Here is a 19,025-nt window from a genome sequence, read left to right as displayed (position 1 = left end):
GCCGGGAGAATCGCAAGGGATGCCCGCAGGTGATAAGGTCCTGTGGCCAAAGTATGTCTCAGCCATGCCAGACTGTGAACGAAGTTCCTTCACAAGAGACTGCTCAGACAGTAAATACGTTAACGTGCCTGGAAACTCCACAGGAGTGGGGACAGAACTCACTTATTGACAGAGCCCCTCGCTCACGATGCTGCTCTGGAAAGCTGCAGAACAGCCTCTGGGAAAGGTTTCTCTGCACTGCGTTCCTGAAACTTCTGGCGCGCTCAGTCAAGGTGCAGAAGCCTCTTGGTTAGTACAGGGCGGGGGTTCTCAACCCTGTCTTCATATTAGAAGCACCAAGGGAACTTTAAAATCCCACCACCTCACACACATTAACTCAGAAGCTCCTGGAGGGACCGCCGAGCAGCTGGGTTTTGGAAAAGCTCACTGGGCTGAGAACTGGTGGCCCAGGGGACACCCCCACTCCATCTCCCTGGGTCCCTGCCAGCCCACAAACTAGGAAGCTCCGCTTCCTCTGCCGTCTTTCCCTTTGCTCTGCCTAAGAGAAACTCTCCTTCCTGATGAGATGGCAACTGTCTGAGCTCCACTGACTGCGTTTCTCCAGAGATGAGGTCATGCGTTCAGCATCTCCTCCAGTTTGGGACTCCAGCTAATGCCACCAGTGAAATTCGTAAACCAGGTGAAGGCCACAGCCACGACTTTCTTCAGGCCACAGAGGTAGGCGCCCCATCTCTGACAGTCCCATAAATGAGGAGGGACACTTATGGGGGACCCTGCTGGTCCCCTCACTATGTGACAAGGTGCCTGTGAAAGGACACAGCCGAGTGGAGCAAAGAACAAACCGCCGTGTACACGGCTGGGCTACCTGCACCTGGGCAGCCTGAGAGCAGCCTGAAACCACGACACCTTTTCTAATAACTGCCTTCGGGTAGTCCACGTCTCTTCCGGCAAGAATTCTGCCACAGGAAGTGCACAGGGGTTTTAGAGCAGAGATTCTAGGGGATGCTTCCCCCTAAAGAGGGACTCGGAACCCCACATGTGCAGGCGTCCCTGTGTCACTTCTTGGAGGCACTGCATCCCCTGGAAGGCTTCCTTCCCCTGTGGGAATCAGCTTCCAGGAGACGCTGCCAGAGCCCAGTGAGACTGGAGGCCCCAGAAAATCCCGAACACGCGGCCCGAGGCTCCACGACTCCACGCAGAGTAAGTGCTCCTTTTCAAGGGACCAGGAGGTATCACTGAACCGTGGCTTGTCTGAGGACCACGTAAGATGCAGCAATGGGCATATGTGCCCTTCCCAGGATGGAGGACCCGTGACAGTCTTGCTGGAAATCACGCTCACTTGCTCTTGACAAATGCATAAAGAATGGGGAAGTAACTACCCTTCAGTGTCCCAGAGGAGATACTGATCTTTGGGATTGGATGTCACCTCGAGGATCCCACTTTTTGCCCCAAAGGCAATAAGACAGTGGGGGAAACATTCCCCACCCCATTGGATCTGCATATACACAGCTCCCCACATCCATCCTTCTCCCCAGAGCTGAGCCAGGTCAGCTCCAGGAGGCAGGGACCCCCAGAAAAGCAAAGATTTCACCATCAGGCAGAGGGTGGGAGTAATGTGTATAATACTTGGGCATTACCAGATACTGGGCTTAATATAAAGAAATACAGTCTCTTTTTGCTCAAAAGAATAAAGTGGGATATAACCTAGAGTGTAAAAGCATCCCTAATTTTGGCAGGAAAACACTGGATGCCCAATTAAAATCTGAATTTCAGATAAACATCAAAAAATTTTTTTAGTATATGTATATCCCACGTACTGCATGGGATGGGATATACCTATGCTTTAGAAAATGTTTCATTGTTTGAAATTCAAACTTAACTGAGCAGTCTGTATTTTTTTTTTAATTAATTTTTTTGGCTGTACCGCGCAGCATGTGGGATCTTAGTTCCCCAACTAGGGATGGAACCCTTGCCTCCAGCCATGGAAGTGTGGAGTCTTAACCACTGGACTGCCAGGGAAGTCCCTGAGCAGCCTGTATTTTTCCGTGGTAAACGTGGCAGCCCTAGGCAGGTCCCCAAGATCTCGAACATGAGCAGGGCTCACCTGATGGCCTCTGCAATCCGGGTGCTCTCCTTCCTCCGGTCACTGGACAAGCGGCCAATTAGGTAGGAGTAATCCAGGCCACTGCAGAACACGCTGCCCACGGCGCTGAGGAGCAGCAGTTTGCTGTCGTCCGTGGCCGCGTTGCAGAGCGCGCGCCGCACCTCCTTCATGATCTGTGGGCAGAGAGGGATTTGCGGGGGTGAGCGTCCATTTGTAAGCCAGGGGCCTTCCGACCTATGCCGACCCCTGGGCGCAGAGGCCAGTCTACTCGGCCTGCACAGGGAGCCTCCCCCGAACACATGCCACGTCCGGACCAAGCAATGAAACGCCAAACCAGACACCCTGCACCAACCCGGAAGCAGCACAGAGCGCTAAGGAGGTGTCAGGGGGGTCACTGGCTGCAGACTCAGAAGCCTGGCGTGGAGCCATCTAATCCCTGGTAAATCTCTGCAGATCTTCCTCCAGCATTCGCTTGTTTAGCCCTTTCTGAGGTGTGGAAAAATATTCCTGTGCACAGCCCAGGTGAGGTATGTTAGCCATCACTAGAAGGCCCGGTTTAATTACACTCTTCCTTACCCTTAACTCCACTAAGATGCTCACGTGGTTCACAGGTGGCACATAGGAAGTGGGCTTTGGCAACAGACCCATAACGTTTTCCAGGTGCTGAGGAAAATAACCAGTAAACACATATTCTGTATCCAGCTAAACCATCATTCAAAGGCAAGGGTGAAGAGTAGGCATTTTCAGTTAAAAGAATGTTTGCCACCCTTAGGCCCTCACTGAAAGAACTAAAAAAGGATGTACTTCAAGAAGAAGAAAACCATATTCAAAAAGAAAAACTGACGTTTAAGGACCAGCAACTGGCATAGAAAGTGGAGAATGTGTTAGTAAATCAATATAAGAATTGACTGTAAAAATCATCATACTGATAGTGGCTAATTGAAGGCTGGGGTTTTGCACAAGGCAGAACTATAGTCTTAGGCAATAACATTGGGTAAGATGACGAGAGTTAGGGCGTGCCGAGGTTCTGTGTCTGGGAGCGGTGCAGAGGGTCATGATCACATTTAGACTCCGCTACGTGTACACAGCTTAAGGAAAACTTCTTAAAAGTACGTGAATTGCAATGAATGGCTGCAGGGGAGGGGCAAAATAAAGAAAGCTCAATCACTCAATCCAACAGAAGTTAGGGAAGCAGGAAGAATAAGTGCAAAAGGTGCACGGTAAGAAAAAACAAGGCATTTACTTGCCTGAGTGGAGCTGACAGTCCAACAGGAGAGACAGTAAAGGAACAGGCTTTTAAAGGATTGTTATTAATTATTCAAAAGGCAGAATCACAGGGTACAGTGGGGAAATTTTATGAGAGCATTGTTTTTTAAATTGTACTTTAAATGACACACCCTCCCGCCGCCCCGCTTAATTAAGCACTTAAGAGGGGCCAGGGACTGCATCTGTTAACTTCCACGTAATATTTTACTCCAAACAAAATTCCTGTAAGGTAGGGAATGGTATCCCAATCTTGCAGATGAAGCAAGGAAGACTCAGAGAAGCGAAGTAAGTGGTTCAAGGTCACCAGTAAGAGGCAGAACCAGGATGCAAATCTCACCCCTACGTCCCTTCTCTGTCCACGACTGCACACTGCAGGATGACTTAAATAAATGGATGAATCTTTGTGGGAAAAAAACCAGGCCTAGACGTCAATCTGAATCAAGACTCTTGGGTCTGAGCTCTGTGAGAAGGACGGGAGAAGTACTTTCCACTCTTAACAGGGGATAAGCCACAGATACTCACTTTGAACATCAGAAAAGCTAACAGGCCACTATCATGTGAGTCCTTTAATCCATCTGCCTCCAGAAATAGACACACTCTCACCTAGATATGAACTCTATTTCTCCGAGAGGCAAAGAAAACCCTGCTCTGAAGACATGAGCTGAACTTCTGCATGTGACTCCCCATGCGAGGGCACACGTACTTGTCAATTAGTAAAAACAAAATCAAACACGGCGGCTGCCTCCTTTACGAATTAAATGGAAAGTAGCTTTGTGTTTTGTTCATACAACAAAAGTACAAACTACATTTTTAGTTTTAAAAATGTATGTATCTAGTTAGTATGCCTTTCCTTTGCCTTTCTCGTGTTGATAATCCAATTTGGACTGATGGCTAAGGTGCCACCTTCTTGAAGGACCACGCCCCGTCCCACCCCCAATTTTATAATGTAACTGGTGTGTTTAGAGTAAAAGGTTCTAAAATTATTACACACTTCCTTGCCTTCTTAATCAGAACACAGGGCACGCGTGTAACTACCTCTCCATGTCAAGTGCTAGCCTGCAAAGGAGCAGTCCCCTCAGAGGCTCCCAGGGCACGCTTCTGTTACAAAATGTGCCGGACCGTGGTGCATCTGGAAGTCCCAGACCCGTCCTGGAGCTTCACTGCCCCTGCTCTGCACTTGCTGGCCACCACCTGCTCCTGCGTGAGTGTCTGCTAGAGAAAGCATGCTCTTCCCTGCCACTTCTACCTTTTGATCTGCCACGGGTTGGAAGCAGATGACCAAATCCATTAAAAGTGGGTATAAAAAGGGAGCAGGCCAGGGTCCCTCTCTCTCCTTCATCTTTACTTGCTGAACCCAGTCACCCAGGGCCCGTCTCAACTGCGACCACCCTCACGAAGGCCTTCCCAAATACCCAAGACAAAACGCCACCCCCTCCTTCTCCTGACACCCCAAGTACTTTAAATCCCTGCTATGACACTTCTACAAACTCCCTGGTAGAACGTGTGCCTCTTTACTTTATCCTGCCTCCTTCCTGATTTAAACCCCTGTGACAGGCAGCCTCTAAGGCAGCTGGTATTCACACCTGTGTGCAATCCCCTCCCCTCGAGTATAGACAGGACCTAGTGAGCCACTTCTAACCGAGAGAATATGGTAAAGTGACGGGATGCCCCTTTCAAGAGGAGACTAAGATACAAGATGACTACAGCTTGTCTTGGCTGTCCCTTTTTTTTTTTTTTTTTTTCTGGCTGCACTGTGAGGCTTGCGGGATCTTAGTTCCCCAACCAAGGATTGAACCCAAGCCCCAGCAGTGAAAGCACCAAGTCCTAAGCACTGGACCACCTGGGAATTCCCTCGGCCGTCCTCTTTTGCTAAACCTCTTTCTTGGAGCTCTTGGTCCAGGGGATGCAGGCTGCCATGCTGTGAGTAGCCCTATGGAGAGGCTATGCCATAGTCCATGGGGAGTAGCCAATGACAAGGAACTGATGTCTCTGGCCAGTGAGGACCTGGGACCTGCCAGCAGCCACCTGGAGGAGCGTGAAAGTGGAGCCTCCCCCATCGAGCCTTCAGGTGAGACTGCAGTCCCAGCCAACACCTCAACTGCAGCCTTGTGGGAGACTCTGAGGCAGAAGTACCCAGCTAAGCCAAGCCAGCACTCTTGACCCTCACAGACTGTGCTTGTTGTTTTAAGATGCTAAGTTTAGGGCAATGTGTTATTATTGTGGTAATATAACTAATACCATCCCTTAAGAGTTTAAATAAGGACTTCCCTGGTGGCTCAGTGGTTAAGAATCCACCTGCCAACTGAGGTGACACGGGTTCGATCCTTGGTCCGGGAAGATCCCACATGCCACGGAGCAACTAAGCCCGTGCGCTACAGCTACTGAGCCTGTGCTCTAGAGCCTGTGAGCTACAACTACTGAGCCCACGTGCCACAACTACTGAGCCCATGTGCCACAACTACTGAACCTGCATGCCGCAACTACTGAGCCCACATGCTGCAACTACTGAAGCCCGTGCACCTAGAGCCCATGCTCCGCAACAAGAGAAACCACCGCGATGAGAAGCCGACACACAACAAAGAGTAGCCCCTACTCGCCGCAGCTACAGAAAGCCCGTGCACAGCAACGAAGATCCAACACAGCCAAAAAAAAAAAGAGCTTCAATAAAATAGTATTCTACTCATCTGTTTAGCACTATAACATCAGGAAATTGTGCATGTAACAGAATTTAATAAATGTTTGTTGGATTGAGTGAATGGCACAGTGTTTACCTCCTCAAGAAGTTTAGAGTCTAATGGAGGCAATCAGACATTTCACAAATTACCACACAGCTACACATACACTGACAACTGGGATGTGTTCCAGAAGGGAGAGTGCAGAGGCCATGAGAGACAGACATGACCTGGTCCAGGAGGGGAGGGAAGACTTCCCTGTGGAAGCGACGGCTGAGCTAAGATCTTTAGGAACAGTAAGGCTCAGCTAAGCCAGGAGGGAAGGAAGGCTGCTTTAGTCAGAAAGACAGGCACGTACAAAGGCCCTGGGGCAGGTGTGAGCATGAAGGAAAGCCAGGGTGACCAGAGTGCAGGGGGAGAGAAGAGTGGAAGTCCCAAATCCGTTCTTGAGATTCACTGCCCCTGCTCTGCACTTGCTAGCCATGTGATGTGAGATGAGGCTGGAGGGTCAGAAGCACCAGCCTCGCCAGCAACATTAGTTAAGGGTTTTGATTCTTATCAAGAACGATCAGGAGTCACTGATGTCTTTGAAGTGTGTGTGTGTGTGTGTGTGTGTGTGTGTGTGTGTAAGAGGGGTGACTTGATCATATTTGCATTTCCAAAAGATCACTCTGCCTTCTGAAGAACGGATGACAGGGCAGGAAGCGTGACAGTGGGCAGACTTGTTAGTAGGTTATTACAATAGTGCATACAAAATAGCTAGTAGTGTGGACTCTCATGGTTGTGATGGAAACAGAAAGAAACATATGAGAGCTATTTAAGAATTAACTGGCTTGCAGACGGTGTGGATATAGCAGATATGATCAAGAGGGTGTGAGGTGTGCCCCCGTGGAGGGCAGTGATCTGTCTGCTGAGGCTGGGAGCCACCAAGAAAACCAGGAACAGAGCGAGGGCCTGAGGTCCTCTCCTAATGGGAAAGTGAATGAGCTTTTAATCACCAAGGCTCTGGACAATCTATTTTGCTGGCTCTTTCCTTAAGGGGCATTTTCATTATTTTCCTGGCTCTTTGCTGTATTCCAGACAGGAGAAATATTACAACACAGCTGCTAGCCTCAGAATCTAGTTAATACACCCAGTAATGTATGAATTTCTGCCCATGTGGCCGATCCAGCCAATGTCACATATACAACTAGAAAAAGAATTCAGTTATGACCGTGAAGGAGGCCTCCTTCCGGTCCCTCCATGAACGAGCAGGGCTGGGCCTGCCGGTGGCTGTTAAATCACCCCCGTTTCATCTTAACAATGATAGGAACATGCGCTGACTACCTCCTAGGTGCCAGGGACTCCGAGAGCCTCTTTTGCAGATATTGTCTCTAATCCCACAGGGAAGATACTGTCTAATTTCTGTAAATGAGAATGCTCAGAGAAGGAAAGTAATCCCAAGGTAAGAGAAGAGGTAAATTAGTGGAAGGAGGATTCAAACCCGGTCTGCTAGGCTCCTCCGCTAACTCTGTACCCCTCCCTAACACCACCTCCTCATTTCAGCAGGACCTTCATTTCGGGGCTACTTTACCCAGTTAGCCAATTTATCCATAGAGTCAATCCACTCTGGTTGCTGAGAGAGCTGAAAACACCCGATCAATGACTGTTTCTCCGTCTTCCTCCTGTTCTGTTACTGACAGACACCAATTAGGAGTAAACCCCCTAATTAACCAAGCCCACGGCTCGGGAGGTGAGAACCCGGGCACCTTAAATCACTTGAATGTCACACGTTTCTGTGATGAGAAGGCAACAGTTAGTACACAGAGCTGCTCCAAAGAGACAGAATGAACTGGGAGACTTCCCATTTATTCGGTTTATCAGAGGAAAATACTGTGCCTTTTTCAAGCACGCTTTTTTTTTTTTTAAAATAAATTTATTTATTTATTTTTGGCTGCGTTGGGTCTTCGTTGCTGCGCGCGGGCTTTTCTCTAGTTGCAGCAAGCAGGGGCTACTCTTCGTTGCGGTGCGCGGGCTTGTCATTGCGGTGGCTTTTCTTGTTGCGGAGCACGGACCCTAGGCGCGCAAGCTTCAGTAGTTGTGGCACGTGGGCTCAGCGGCTGTGGCTTGCGGGCTCTAGAGCGCAGGCTCAGTAGTTGTGGCACATAGGCTTAGTTGCTGCGCAGCATGTGGGATCTTCCTGGACCAGGGCTCGAACCCGTGTCCCCTGCATTGGCAGGCGGATTCTTAACCGCTGCACCACCAGGGAAGCCCCAAGCACCCTTTTTAAAAGTAGTGAAGTAGAAAAAATATCTAAGAAGAATCGGTCTCGTGTGAATGTTTCATGATGAGCTTAAAATAACAAGGCTTCCAGGTGTATAAACATGTGAAGGGCGGTCTTTGGGGTAAACCGCAGACCCCAGACTCTGAGTCCTACACAGAGGTCTACAGAGCAGAGAACCCTGAGGTGGTTCTGCTGAAGGTGGAGGGGGGAGAGACCCCCAAAACACCATGCTTAGAAGAGGGGCAATGAGCAACCAGCAGCCCCCCTAACTCCACCGGCTTTAGCTGCTCTCTTTCCTCACAGGTTGACAAGCATTCCTGACTGTCACCCCACAATCCCGAAAAAGAGCCACAGTCTATGTAAATCATAATGACAAGACACGTGATTGCAGGTTCAAGGACACAGCACCTCCCACTCCACCCACTTCAGGGGCCACCCTGAGTGCACTGGACATACTGGGCAGTGCCAGGCCACCTTAGCCATCCCCATCTGGCTGGGCGGCCACTCCTTGACTGTGTCCCACCTAAAAGAAAACACACCCCTGTGGTTCACCCTCCAGGTCTGCATTGCTACGGTGGACACTGGAGTGCGGGATGTCAAGGGACAGGAAAAGGGGGTTTGCACTGAACTGTCTTCAATGGGCCAGGCACTGGGCTGAGGGCCAGGACAAAAGGATGGGTGAAAGTGGTGAGGGCCCTGCCCTCCTGAAGCTCTGTGACCCCAGGCCTGTTCAGTTCTCTAGGCCTACATTGTCTCCTCTGTAAGAGGTGGATCATAATAATCTTACATCAGAAGGGTACTGGTGGGATGAAATGGGATAAATAGCAAATGTAAAGCCTGAAGAGCCACTACTAGACACACCACAGTCGTTTTTGTCATTGATCATTCTACGCCCTGCCCAGGTCGGTCCAGTTGGAGAAGACTGCTTAGATGCATGTTTTCCCACATTTGCACCACTACCAATCTCTTCATTGCTCCCTACTAAGTATCCCATATTCTGAATGGTGTTGTCTACCTAACTGCATTAAGTATTCCCCGTTTCCCTGTTCTATTCATCTAAGACATAAGTAGGATTAGCATTTTAAAAAGTAATAGAGGAAAAAGGTAAATTGGACTTCACCAAAATTTTAAAAATTGTATATCAAAGACTGCTATCTAGAAAGGAAAAAGACAAGCCATAGAATGGAAGTATCATAGCTCTGATAAGGGTCTAGTATCCAGAACTTACAGAGAACACTCAAAACTCAACAATAAAAAGAAAAAAAATCCCATTTTTAAAACTAGGCAAAGGATTTGAATAGACATCTCTCCAAAGAAGGTAGACAAATGGCCAACAGGCACCTGAGAAGATGCCCAACATCATCAGTCACTAGGAAAATGCAAATCAGAACCACAATGAGACAGCACCTCACTCCCACTAAAATGGCTATAATAGAAAAGACAGATAATAATAAGTGCTGACAAAGATGTGGAGAAATTGGGACCTTCACATACCACTGGTGGGGATGTAAAATGGTCCAGCCACTGGGGAAAATAGTTTGGCAGTTCCTCAGAAAGTCAAATATGGAGTTACTATATGACCCAGCAATTCCATAATTAGGAATATATCCAAGAAAACTGAAAACCTATGTTCACACAAAAACATATATACAAATGTCCGTAACATTATTTTTCATGATAGCCCAAAGTGGAGACAATCCAAATGTCCCTCAACTGGAGAACTAATAGACAAAATGTGGCCTATCCACACATGGAAGAGTAATGAAGCACTGATCATGCTACCACGTGGAGAAACCCCCGAAACACTGTGCTGAGTCAAAGAAGCCAGCCATGGAAGACCATGTACTGTAGGATTCCATGAATACGAAATGTGCAGAATAGGCAAATCCACAGAGACAGAAAGGAGATTAGTGGTTGCCGGGGACTTGGGTGGGGGGAGAATGGGGTTAATGGGCACAGGGTTTCCTTCGGGGGTGATGGAAATGTTCTGGAATGAGTGCCGATGGCTACACAACCTGGTGAATATACTAACCACCACTGAATGGTACATTTTAAAAGGGTAAAATTTATGGTATGTGAATTACATCTCAATTAAAAAAAACTATAAGCGAGCTGAGTGAATATAATGCCATCTAAAGCAAAGAAATGTGACATGCTGATTATAATGCAGTTTCACTGGAAAAGCCCAAGATATGATGCTTGGTTTCTGGGGCTAATACTGACTAATTCTGTGACCACAATCAGTTTATTGAATCTGTCTGTTTACTGGGGTCCTCATCTTCAAAATGGGATAATATGGTTACTGGTCATAAAGATCAGATGGATAAAATATGTAAGGTGATTAGCAAATTGGGTCCCGCGGTCAAGTCTGCACGAGTGTTGGCTGTCTCCATCAGCTCCTGAGGGCACAGAGAGAGAGCCAGCGCCCTACCGTGACTGCCTCAGAGTGACACCCCCCCCCCCCATCCTGCCCCCTCACCTCAGGGGTCAGCGCGTTGTTGTCCGAGGTCTGGCTGGACAGCAGGATGTGCGTGAAGCCCTCTTCCTTCCGCACGACAATGTCCCGAAAGCGACAGTTGCTTTCGTTCTGGCGGACGCTGTACCTGAGCCTCTTGTCAAAGACGTAGTCCTTCTCCGTTTCCAGCTTCCTCTTCACTGGGCTGTGCAGGTTTAGTCCCCCGTTGGTCAGAGCAGAGCCTTCCAAAATCAGAGGAACAAAGTGAGAAACTGACTGGGGAACAGTCACACAGGAGTGTCATCAGAGAACGCTCAGATTTTCACGGAAAGGGTCCGATGTGGCCGGGACCCGTGCTCAGCTCTGCTCTGGGTGGTGAAGGGCCTGGGGCTTAACGGCTACATCTCCAAACTTGGAAGAGCACAGACAGGGCTCTCTGTGAATGACCCCATGCAATCCTTGATTCCCTCTCCCACACATCCACCCGTGAGCACCCAGCTTCTGCTTGGGTGCCTTCAGCAACGGGGAACCCAACAACGGCCACGAAACAAAACAAACAAACAAAACCAAAAGACTGCAGCTTTACTCATAATAACCAAAAATCAGAAGCAACCAATATGCCCTTTACTAGGTGAATGGATAAACAAACTCTGGTTCATTCACACAACAGAATATTTGGCATAAAAAGAAATTCATTATCAAGCCACAAAAATACATGAATGAATCTGAAATGCGTATTACTAAGAAGCCACTCTGAAAAGGCTACACATTACATGATTCCAACTATGTGACATTCTAGAAAAGGCAAAAGTATAGAAACAGTAAAAAGATCAGTGGTTGCCAGGGGTTCAGGTGGAATAAGAGGAGGGTGGAATTGGTGAAGCGTAGGGGATTTTTTGAGGGCAGTGAAACTACTCTATATGATACTATGATGGTGAATATGAGACATAAAGCATTTGTCGAAACCTGAAGAACTACAGCATAGACAGTGAACCTTAAAGTATGCAAAATTTTTTTTTAAAAATTAAGAGATGGGGGAATCCAAGGATGGAATGCAGAATGTGATAAAAGAATCTAACTGTATGACAAATGTATGAAACCACCTCCCTGAAGAGGGATAGGGGGGGAAGGCGCTAACCTAAGTAACTTTAGGAATGAGTGGAGTCTGTAAAATTAAAGGCAAAATAACCTGCACAGAAGCAGTGTACTCCAGCTGATAAAGTTGATCTCATGGAGGTAAGTACGAGTTAACAATTCTGACATTATACATGAATGCTGGAGTTGAACAATTACATAAATGGATGGCAGATGGGAAGAAGAAGGTTTCTCAGTGTTGGAGTGGCAGTTTACAGAGAAGCAAGGGGAGGGGGCTAGAATGAGCAATGTGATAATGGATGGGCATTGAAGACCTCAGTATGAACTCAATACAGATACAGATGGTTAGATTCAGAAATATTTACAGATAAGCGTGTACAAACAGGTTAGTATATACATGTGTATTTCCTTGCTCTGTCAGCTGAGAGGGCCCAGAGTCTGACATCCCAATAGCAGTGAGCACACCTGGGGCCCAGAGCTTGGTTTCATTCTCAATAAAAGGAACCAGGGCTCTCTGGAGAAATGGCTGATTCCAGGACTGGGGCGAGAAACATGCAAGATAAGTTTTCAGAGGCTGAAAGGAAGGAAGTACTAAAAAAAGAATAATAATAAATAAATAAATAATAACAACCACCTTCACAATGATGGGGGCATGTCAAAAGGACACAGGAGCCAACTGAAAGAGCTCCCCATGGCCAAAGACAGCAGAATTTGAGCAACGACATAAAGTCGTATGTATTGCGTTATAATTGAAAGTACAAAATAAATATCCATGAGTCCATACCGATATAATTCAATGAGATTGAATAAATGGGAGACAAGAGCCAAATCTCCCATGGAGAAGAATTCCAAACAGTTTATGTAGATGCTCTGCTCTCAAGGGGGTAGAACATAACTTCTTTAAGGGCGGGCTGCACAAAGTGACTTCCTTCCAAACGGTGTAGAAAGTTGGGGGGCTCAGGGGGCAGAGTAACAGTGGAGAAACCTGACTGCGGCAGATGGAGAAGTCAAAGCCTTGTTGGCCCCGTGATCAAGACCAACACCAACAGGGATAAGTCATGGCATGGTGTGCACCCCTGGTACGATGTGAGGAGAAGGGCGCTGGACCTCTGGGGTCTTCCTCTCAGAAACCTACAACCCCAGTCTAATCATGCAGAAAAGGTCAGACAAATCCCAATGGAGAAGAGTTCTACAAATACCTAATCAGTATACTTCAAAACTGTGAAGGTCATTAAAAACCAGGAAAGTCTGAGAAACTGTCACAGTGCAGAGGATCCTAAGGAGACATGACGACTAAACGTGATGTGGGATCAGGATCTTGGAACAGACGTTAGGATAAGGTATGGACTTTAGTTGATAATGATGCATCAATAGCAGGTCATCAGCTGCAACAGATGTACCATACTAGTGAAGATGATCATAATACTAGGAGAGACTGAGTATGGGGTATACATGAACTCTATTATCTTTCCAAATTTTCTGGAAATCCCAAAAAGTGAAGTTTATTTTAAAGAGTACATTTTAAAATTAAGTTAACTTTAAAAAACAAAACAAAAAACCCCCAAGAAAACCACTTCCCAGGCAATTCTGACATATAGGCAGGTTTGAGACCCTGGACCAGTGGTTCTTACACTTTTTTTTTTTAAAGATCATGAACATCTTTGAAACACACCTATCTATCTATCTATCTATCTATCTATCTATCTATTTTGGCTGTGCCAAGTCTTAGTTGCAGCATGTGGGATCTTTTAGTTGCAGCATGCGGACTTCTTAGTTGCGTCATGCAAACTGTTAGTTGCAGCATGCATGCGGGACCTAGTTCCCTGACCAGGGATCAACCCCAGGCCCCCTGCATTGGGAGTGCGGAGTCTTACCCACTGGACCACCAGGGAAGTCCCCAGTTGTTCTTACACTTGAGCAGGGATCCGGGTCACCTGGAGAACTGTTAAACCAGCCTGCTGGGCCCACCCCAAGCTGTTGCCCCTGCTCCAGTGACCAGGCTTTGAGAACCAGGGCTGGATAACGTCAAGGTGAACTCAGATTCTTAGTTAGCATGGGGGGGTCTTGGAATCTCAAGAACCAAGTCAAAGGCAGGGACCAGGAAATGCTTCCCTGGACCCTTTCCCTGCATACCCCGTCCTCACACAGACGAGCGCCCAGCCCCAAAGGGGCACAGAAGCAGCAGTGCCTGTGTCACCTGACAGCCTCCAAGAAGCCTCCTCATTTTGTACTCTTCCATCACCCATAGCAACTGGCCTTCCTCAAACACTGTGATGTGAGTAAATGATTCAATGAACTCCGGAAAGTAAACGCGAGCATTTAATTAAAAGCCTTGTGTAAAGGGAGCTGTTTCTTCAGGGTCAACCTCCAAACCTCCAGCTCCGCAGAAGCTTCCTAATTAGAGCTGGCAGATCCGTGCTGGGGACCTGCTGGCAGAGGTCAGCGCATCACGGGAGCTGCTCTCAGCGGCCACCAGCTCTTGCCCGTGAGAAGTCAGAAGCTCGGGGCTTGGGAAGATCAGTGCTTCCCGGGGCTGGGAGAGGTCCGACTAAACTCCTGCCCCACAACCAAGTCAAGGTGCTGCTTTACAGTGATATTAAGGAGGAGGACCTGAGGGTTACCTTTTCTGAGCAGCTCTGTACGCTGCCTCTAAATTCCTCAACAGTCCTACAAAACTGTCATTCTTAGTCCACTTTGCAGATAAGGAAAAGTGAGTCACTTGCTGGGAGCCGTGAAGGTTTTAAGTGGCAGAGCCAGGATTAGAGGCATCTGCCTCTCCTTTTCTTCAGTAATTCAAAATCTAATTAGGGGCTTCCCTGGTGGCGCAGTGGTTAAGAATCCGCCTGCCAATGCAGGGGACACGGGTTCGAGTCCTGGTCCAGGAAGATCCCACATGCCGTGGAGCAACTAAGCCCGTGCGCCACAGCTACTGAGCCTGTGCTCTAGAGCCCGTGAGCCACAACTACCGAGCCCACGAGCCACAACTACTGAGCCCGCGTGCCACAACTACTGAGCCCGTGCACCTAGAGCCCGTGCTCCGCAACAGGAGAAGCCACCGCAATGAGAAGCCTGCACACCACAACGAGAAGCAACCCCTGCACACCGCAACAAGAGAAAGTCTGCACACAGCAACCAAGACCCAATGCAGCCAAAAATAAAAATAAATAAATTTTTAAAAATCTAATTAGTTATCACCTCCTATGGGCCAGCTATAAAACTAGATGTTGGAGATGAAACAAAAATCAGAGAAATAAGGTCCATGCTGTCCCAGAGCTTGCTTCAGGCGTGGGAGATGGAAAGTAAACAAGCAGACTAATAGTTACAATAATGACAGATGGGAAAAGATAGGGTGACATGATAAAAAATACTGGATGGGGGGGTTCTCTGTGAAGGAGCCCATGGTCTTTCTGTTAAAGCATAAGGGGAAGCGGCCCCTAAGGGACCATCTGACCAAATAATCCATAAAACTATGTGAGGAAAACAGATCTGTTTATTCTCTATTAGGACACATGGCTCACATCTCCAATGGTGACTTAGAAGATGCACCATCTCTGGGCCAGGGAAGGGAGGAAGCCTCCGTGAGGGCCCGGATTCACTCACGTACAGCTGCGTTAAGTTACCTTTCTGGACCTAACTCTGACCTCACACGGAGGTGCTCTCAAGCCCGCTCCTCTTCTGGGGCACCATGCCTCTGGAGAGATGGGGGCAGGCTGGCGGGGAAGGCACCATGGGAAATAGAACATGCCGGAAGCATAGAAGTTTGGGGCTTTGCAGCCAGACAGCATGGGAATCCCAGCCCTGTGTTTGCTCATCAGGAGAAGCTAGAAGCCACACGAGCCCTTGAGTGCTGTCTCCTTTGTCATAAGATGGGGTTAGTGGTACCTGCTTTTCAGGGTTGTTCAGAGCTAATTTAACTAAGGAACCGATATGGGATTAGCAAGTGCCTGGCTCATTCCAGGCACTGCAGAAATGTTAGCTAAAGGATGCCAAGTCATTCCAAAAATGAGGAATTAGCTGGTGAGTCCTTGTAGCCCCGCCTCTCGCACTCCCAGCCCCACACGCTCCCTCCAAGCCCGGGGAACAGACCCAGGAGAGATGGGTGAACACCCTGGTGAGCCCGAAGGCCAGAGTGAAAACCCAGTGGTGGCCGGCGTTCAAAGCCCCACACCCCGTCCTCTCAGGGCTGCGAGGCTGGAGGTCACTATCCCTCCTCTGTGCTCCCACTTCCCGCACGTGGATGATTGCGAAGTGTAGGGACACGTGCTGTGCTTCTGGGACAAAGGACCTGCCCCCCCACTCCCCGAATCAGGCTAGTTTCCTTCCTTCCACTCCCTTCAAGCCTTCTCACATTCCTTCCTTCAGAGTACAAAGGAGTATTTCCCATTAGGAAGGCTCCATAAAATCATGCTCTGACACAGCCCCTCTGCTCCAGACGTGCAGAGGTGACAGAGACAACACTGCGCTCACAAACAACCATCTCTGTGTGTGTGAGGCAGAGCATCAGCACAAAGCTCGACGTAGGGGTGGGGGCCAGGGGTGCTGGGCGGGAAGGGGACCCAGGGGGCAGCAGAAACCAAGCCTCCCACTCGAGATGGGAGGAGGGATCCAGGGGATGGAAGCCAGGCGATGGCGTGATGCCCTCCCACGAAGGCAGAACAACAGTGACAAAACCACGTGCTGTCCACGGCCAAGGCTTTATCGGGAGCTCTGCGCCAGGTGGAGGGAGAGACAGGAAGCAAAGAAAGACAAAAACCAACTTCCCTCTTGAAATGAGCCTGTACACCAAAATTCTGAAATAGGAAGATATCTAATGCTCAGAATTCTAGCCAATAAAATCAATACTGGTGACATGAATGAATCCAAATCAGATAAATTGAATATTATGAGACAATCTGACAAGAACTTTAGAATAAGAATGTTTAGAATGCTAAAAGTGACAGATGTGAGAAAAAGAGTCATTTAAAATAAACAAGAAATTCTCAGACAAAAGCAGACAGAAAGGAAAAGAGCACAGGGGTAAGGTAAAGAACTAATTAAAAAGCAAATGACAAACAGGAAAAAATTTGCATATCACAGATAAAAGATCCTCAAATTGTAAAGAAATTTTAAACAGTGAGGACAAAAAGACCAAAATTCCTCCAGGAAAAAAACGGACAGAAGACATGGACAGATAATCCACAAATACTACATAAAAATAGCCCTTAAACGTAAAAAAAGATTTCATCTTCACTCAAAAGAATAATGCAAACTAAAACTCGTAATAAAAGAAATGAAAGTTAAAACTACACTGAGATACCATTTCTTACCCATTCACTTGGCAAAAGTTCAGAATCTTGACACTATACTCTTCTAGAGAGGATGTGGGGAGTTGGGCATTCTCTTAATTGTGGGTGGAATGCAAAATGGTACAACTACTATGGAAGGGAATTTGGCGACATGTGAGAAAACTGTTCATGCATGTACTCTCAACATAGCAATCCCACTTCTGGAAACATAACATAAAAATATACCAAAAAATATATATATTTATTACTATTATTATTATTATATATATTATTCCTTACAGCATTATTCACAATTGCAAAATATCGGAACTACCTAAACTTCCAAGCATAGATTAGGGATGTAAACTATGGTGTATCCACACAATGGAATACCATGCAGCTGTAAAAAGAATGAAAACTATTTCTATGAATTAATGAGTGATTCCCAAAACATATCTTCAAGTAAAGAGAGGCAAGGTATAAAAGTATTTTACCTTTAGTGTAAGAAAGAAGGGAGAATAGATAAATCTGTTTATTTTTGCAAAAAGAAACAGAGGAAGAATAAGTCAGAAAACAATGAAACTGGATACCCACAGTGGTTGACAGAATAGAGCAGAAGGGATGGGGAAGGAGTATAGTTCTCTTCTACACTTCTCTGAGTAAAGCTGACCTTTGAACAACGCAGGGGTTAGGGGCGCCAACCTCATGCAGTAGAAAATCTGCATATAACTTTACAGTTGGTCCTCTGTGTCCACAGTTCTGCATCCATGGATGCAACCAACCATGGATCATGTAGTACTTATTTATTCAAGGGGGAGGACAATCAATACAAATAACTTTTGGACTCAATACAATGACTTATATACCCTCAAACAAATCTTGAATTCTTCTTAGTGGGTTTGCTTTTCATAAGGGTAAGGGTGGAGCAATTCTAAAATTATTTTATGAGAATTATAGGGTGAGCAAATGAGTAATTGTGCGATGTTATGGAGAAACAGGGTTCTCTCTGTGGAAGAAGGGACACACAAATATGGAATGTGGGAAGGCAAGGAAGAACTCAGTGGGATTAGAAGGAAATTGGAGGTATCAGTATGAACTCACAGCTTTTAAAATTATATCTATTTCCTAGCTCCATTAGCTGAAAGGGCTTAGAAAAAATGAAGATCTCATAGCAATGAGCACACTTAGACCCCAGATGTTGGCTTCTAAATACCATCCCCACTAAAATAATCCAGGACTTCCCAGAGAAATGGCTGCTTCCAGGGCTGGGACAGGCAAGGTACAAAGTGGGCTGGAAAGTCTTATTGTACCTGGAAGTAAGGAAGTGACCAAAAAAATAACCAGGCATGTCAAAAGGACATATGAGGCAGCTTGGAGGGGTTCCCATTGGCCAAATATAGGACAATTTGAACATAAAAGTAAATAAGGGGAAGAAATGGGATTATAAACCATTGCATAAAATAATAATCTTCAAGTCTTAACTGATAATAGATAGAGATGATGATGATAGATAGATAGATGAGAAGGAGGGAGGGAGGGAGGGAGGGAGGAAGGAAGGAAGGGAAGAAGGAAAGAAGGAAAGAGATGGATGGGTAAGACAGAGGAAATAACATCATACCAAGTATTTCAGTGGAGATGAATAACTTGAATCTAGTCTTAAGGAAACATCAGACAGACTCAAAATGAGGAACATTCTGTAAAATAACTGGATGGTATTCTTCAAAAATGCCAGTGTTACTGAAGACAACAGAAGACCAAGGAACTGCTCCAGATTAAAGGGAACTAAAGAGACATGACAACTAAAGTCATCATGGGATTCTGGCCTGGATTCTATATTGGAGGAAAAAATAATCTAAAGAACATTACTGGGATAATAGGAAAAAATGGAATAAGAACCAAAGATTAG

The 19,025-nt window shown here is 46.8% G+C and overlaps 1 protein-coding gene across 2 annotated transcripts in view; it reads right to left on the bottom strand.

The window, feature by feature from the left end:
• CDYL2 (chromodomain Y like 2) overlaps nt 1–19,025 on the bottom strand; it is a 315,741-nt gene that overhangs the window by 15,370 nt on the left and 281,346 nt on the right. For both annotated transcript variants that reach the window (XM_057534002.1, XM_057534003.1), the window contains exons 3-4: nt 10,785–11,002; nt 2,105–2,277 (exon numbers count right to left, since the gene is read on the bottom strand). In XM_057534002.1, the coding sequence (XP_057389985.1) occupies nt 2,105–2,277; nt 10,785–11,002 (391 nt within the window). The remainder of the gene's footprint in view (nt 1–2,104; nt 2,278–10,784; nt 11,003–19,025) is intronic.

Source organism: Balaenoptera acutorostrata, chromosome 19 (assembly GCF_949987535.1).
Source record: "Balaenoptera acutorostrata chromosome 19, mBalAcu1.1, whole genome shotgun sequence".
Classification (NCBI taxonomy): Eukaryota; Metazoa; Chordata; class Mammalia; order Artiodactyla; family Balaenopteridae; genus Balaenoptera; species Balaenoptera acutorostrata.
The sequence above is the reverse complement of the archived record's forward strand: the minus strand, read 5'-3'. Positions and strand labels throughout refer to the sequence as shown.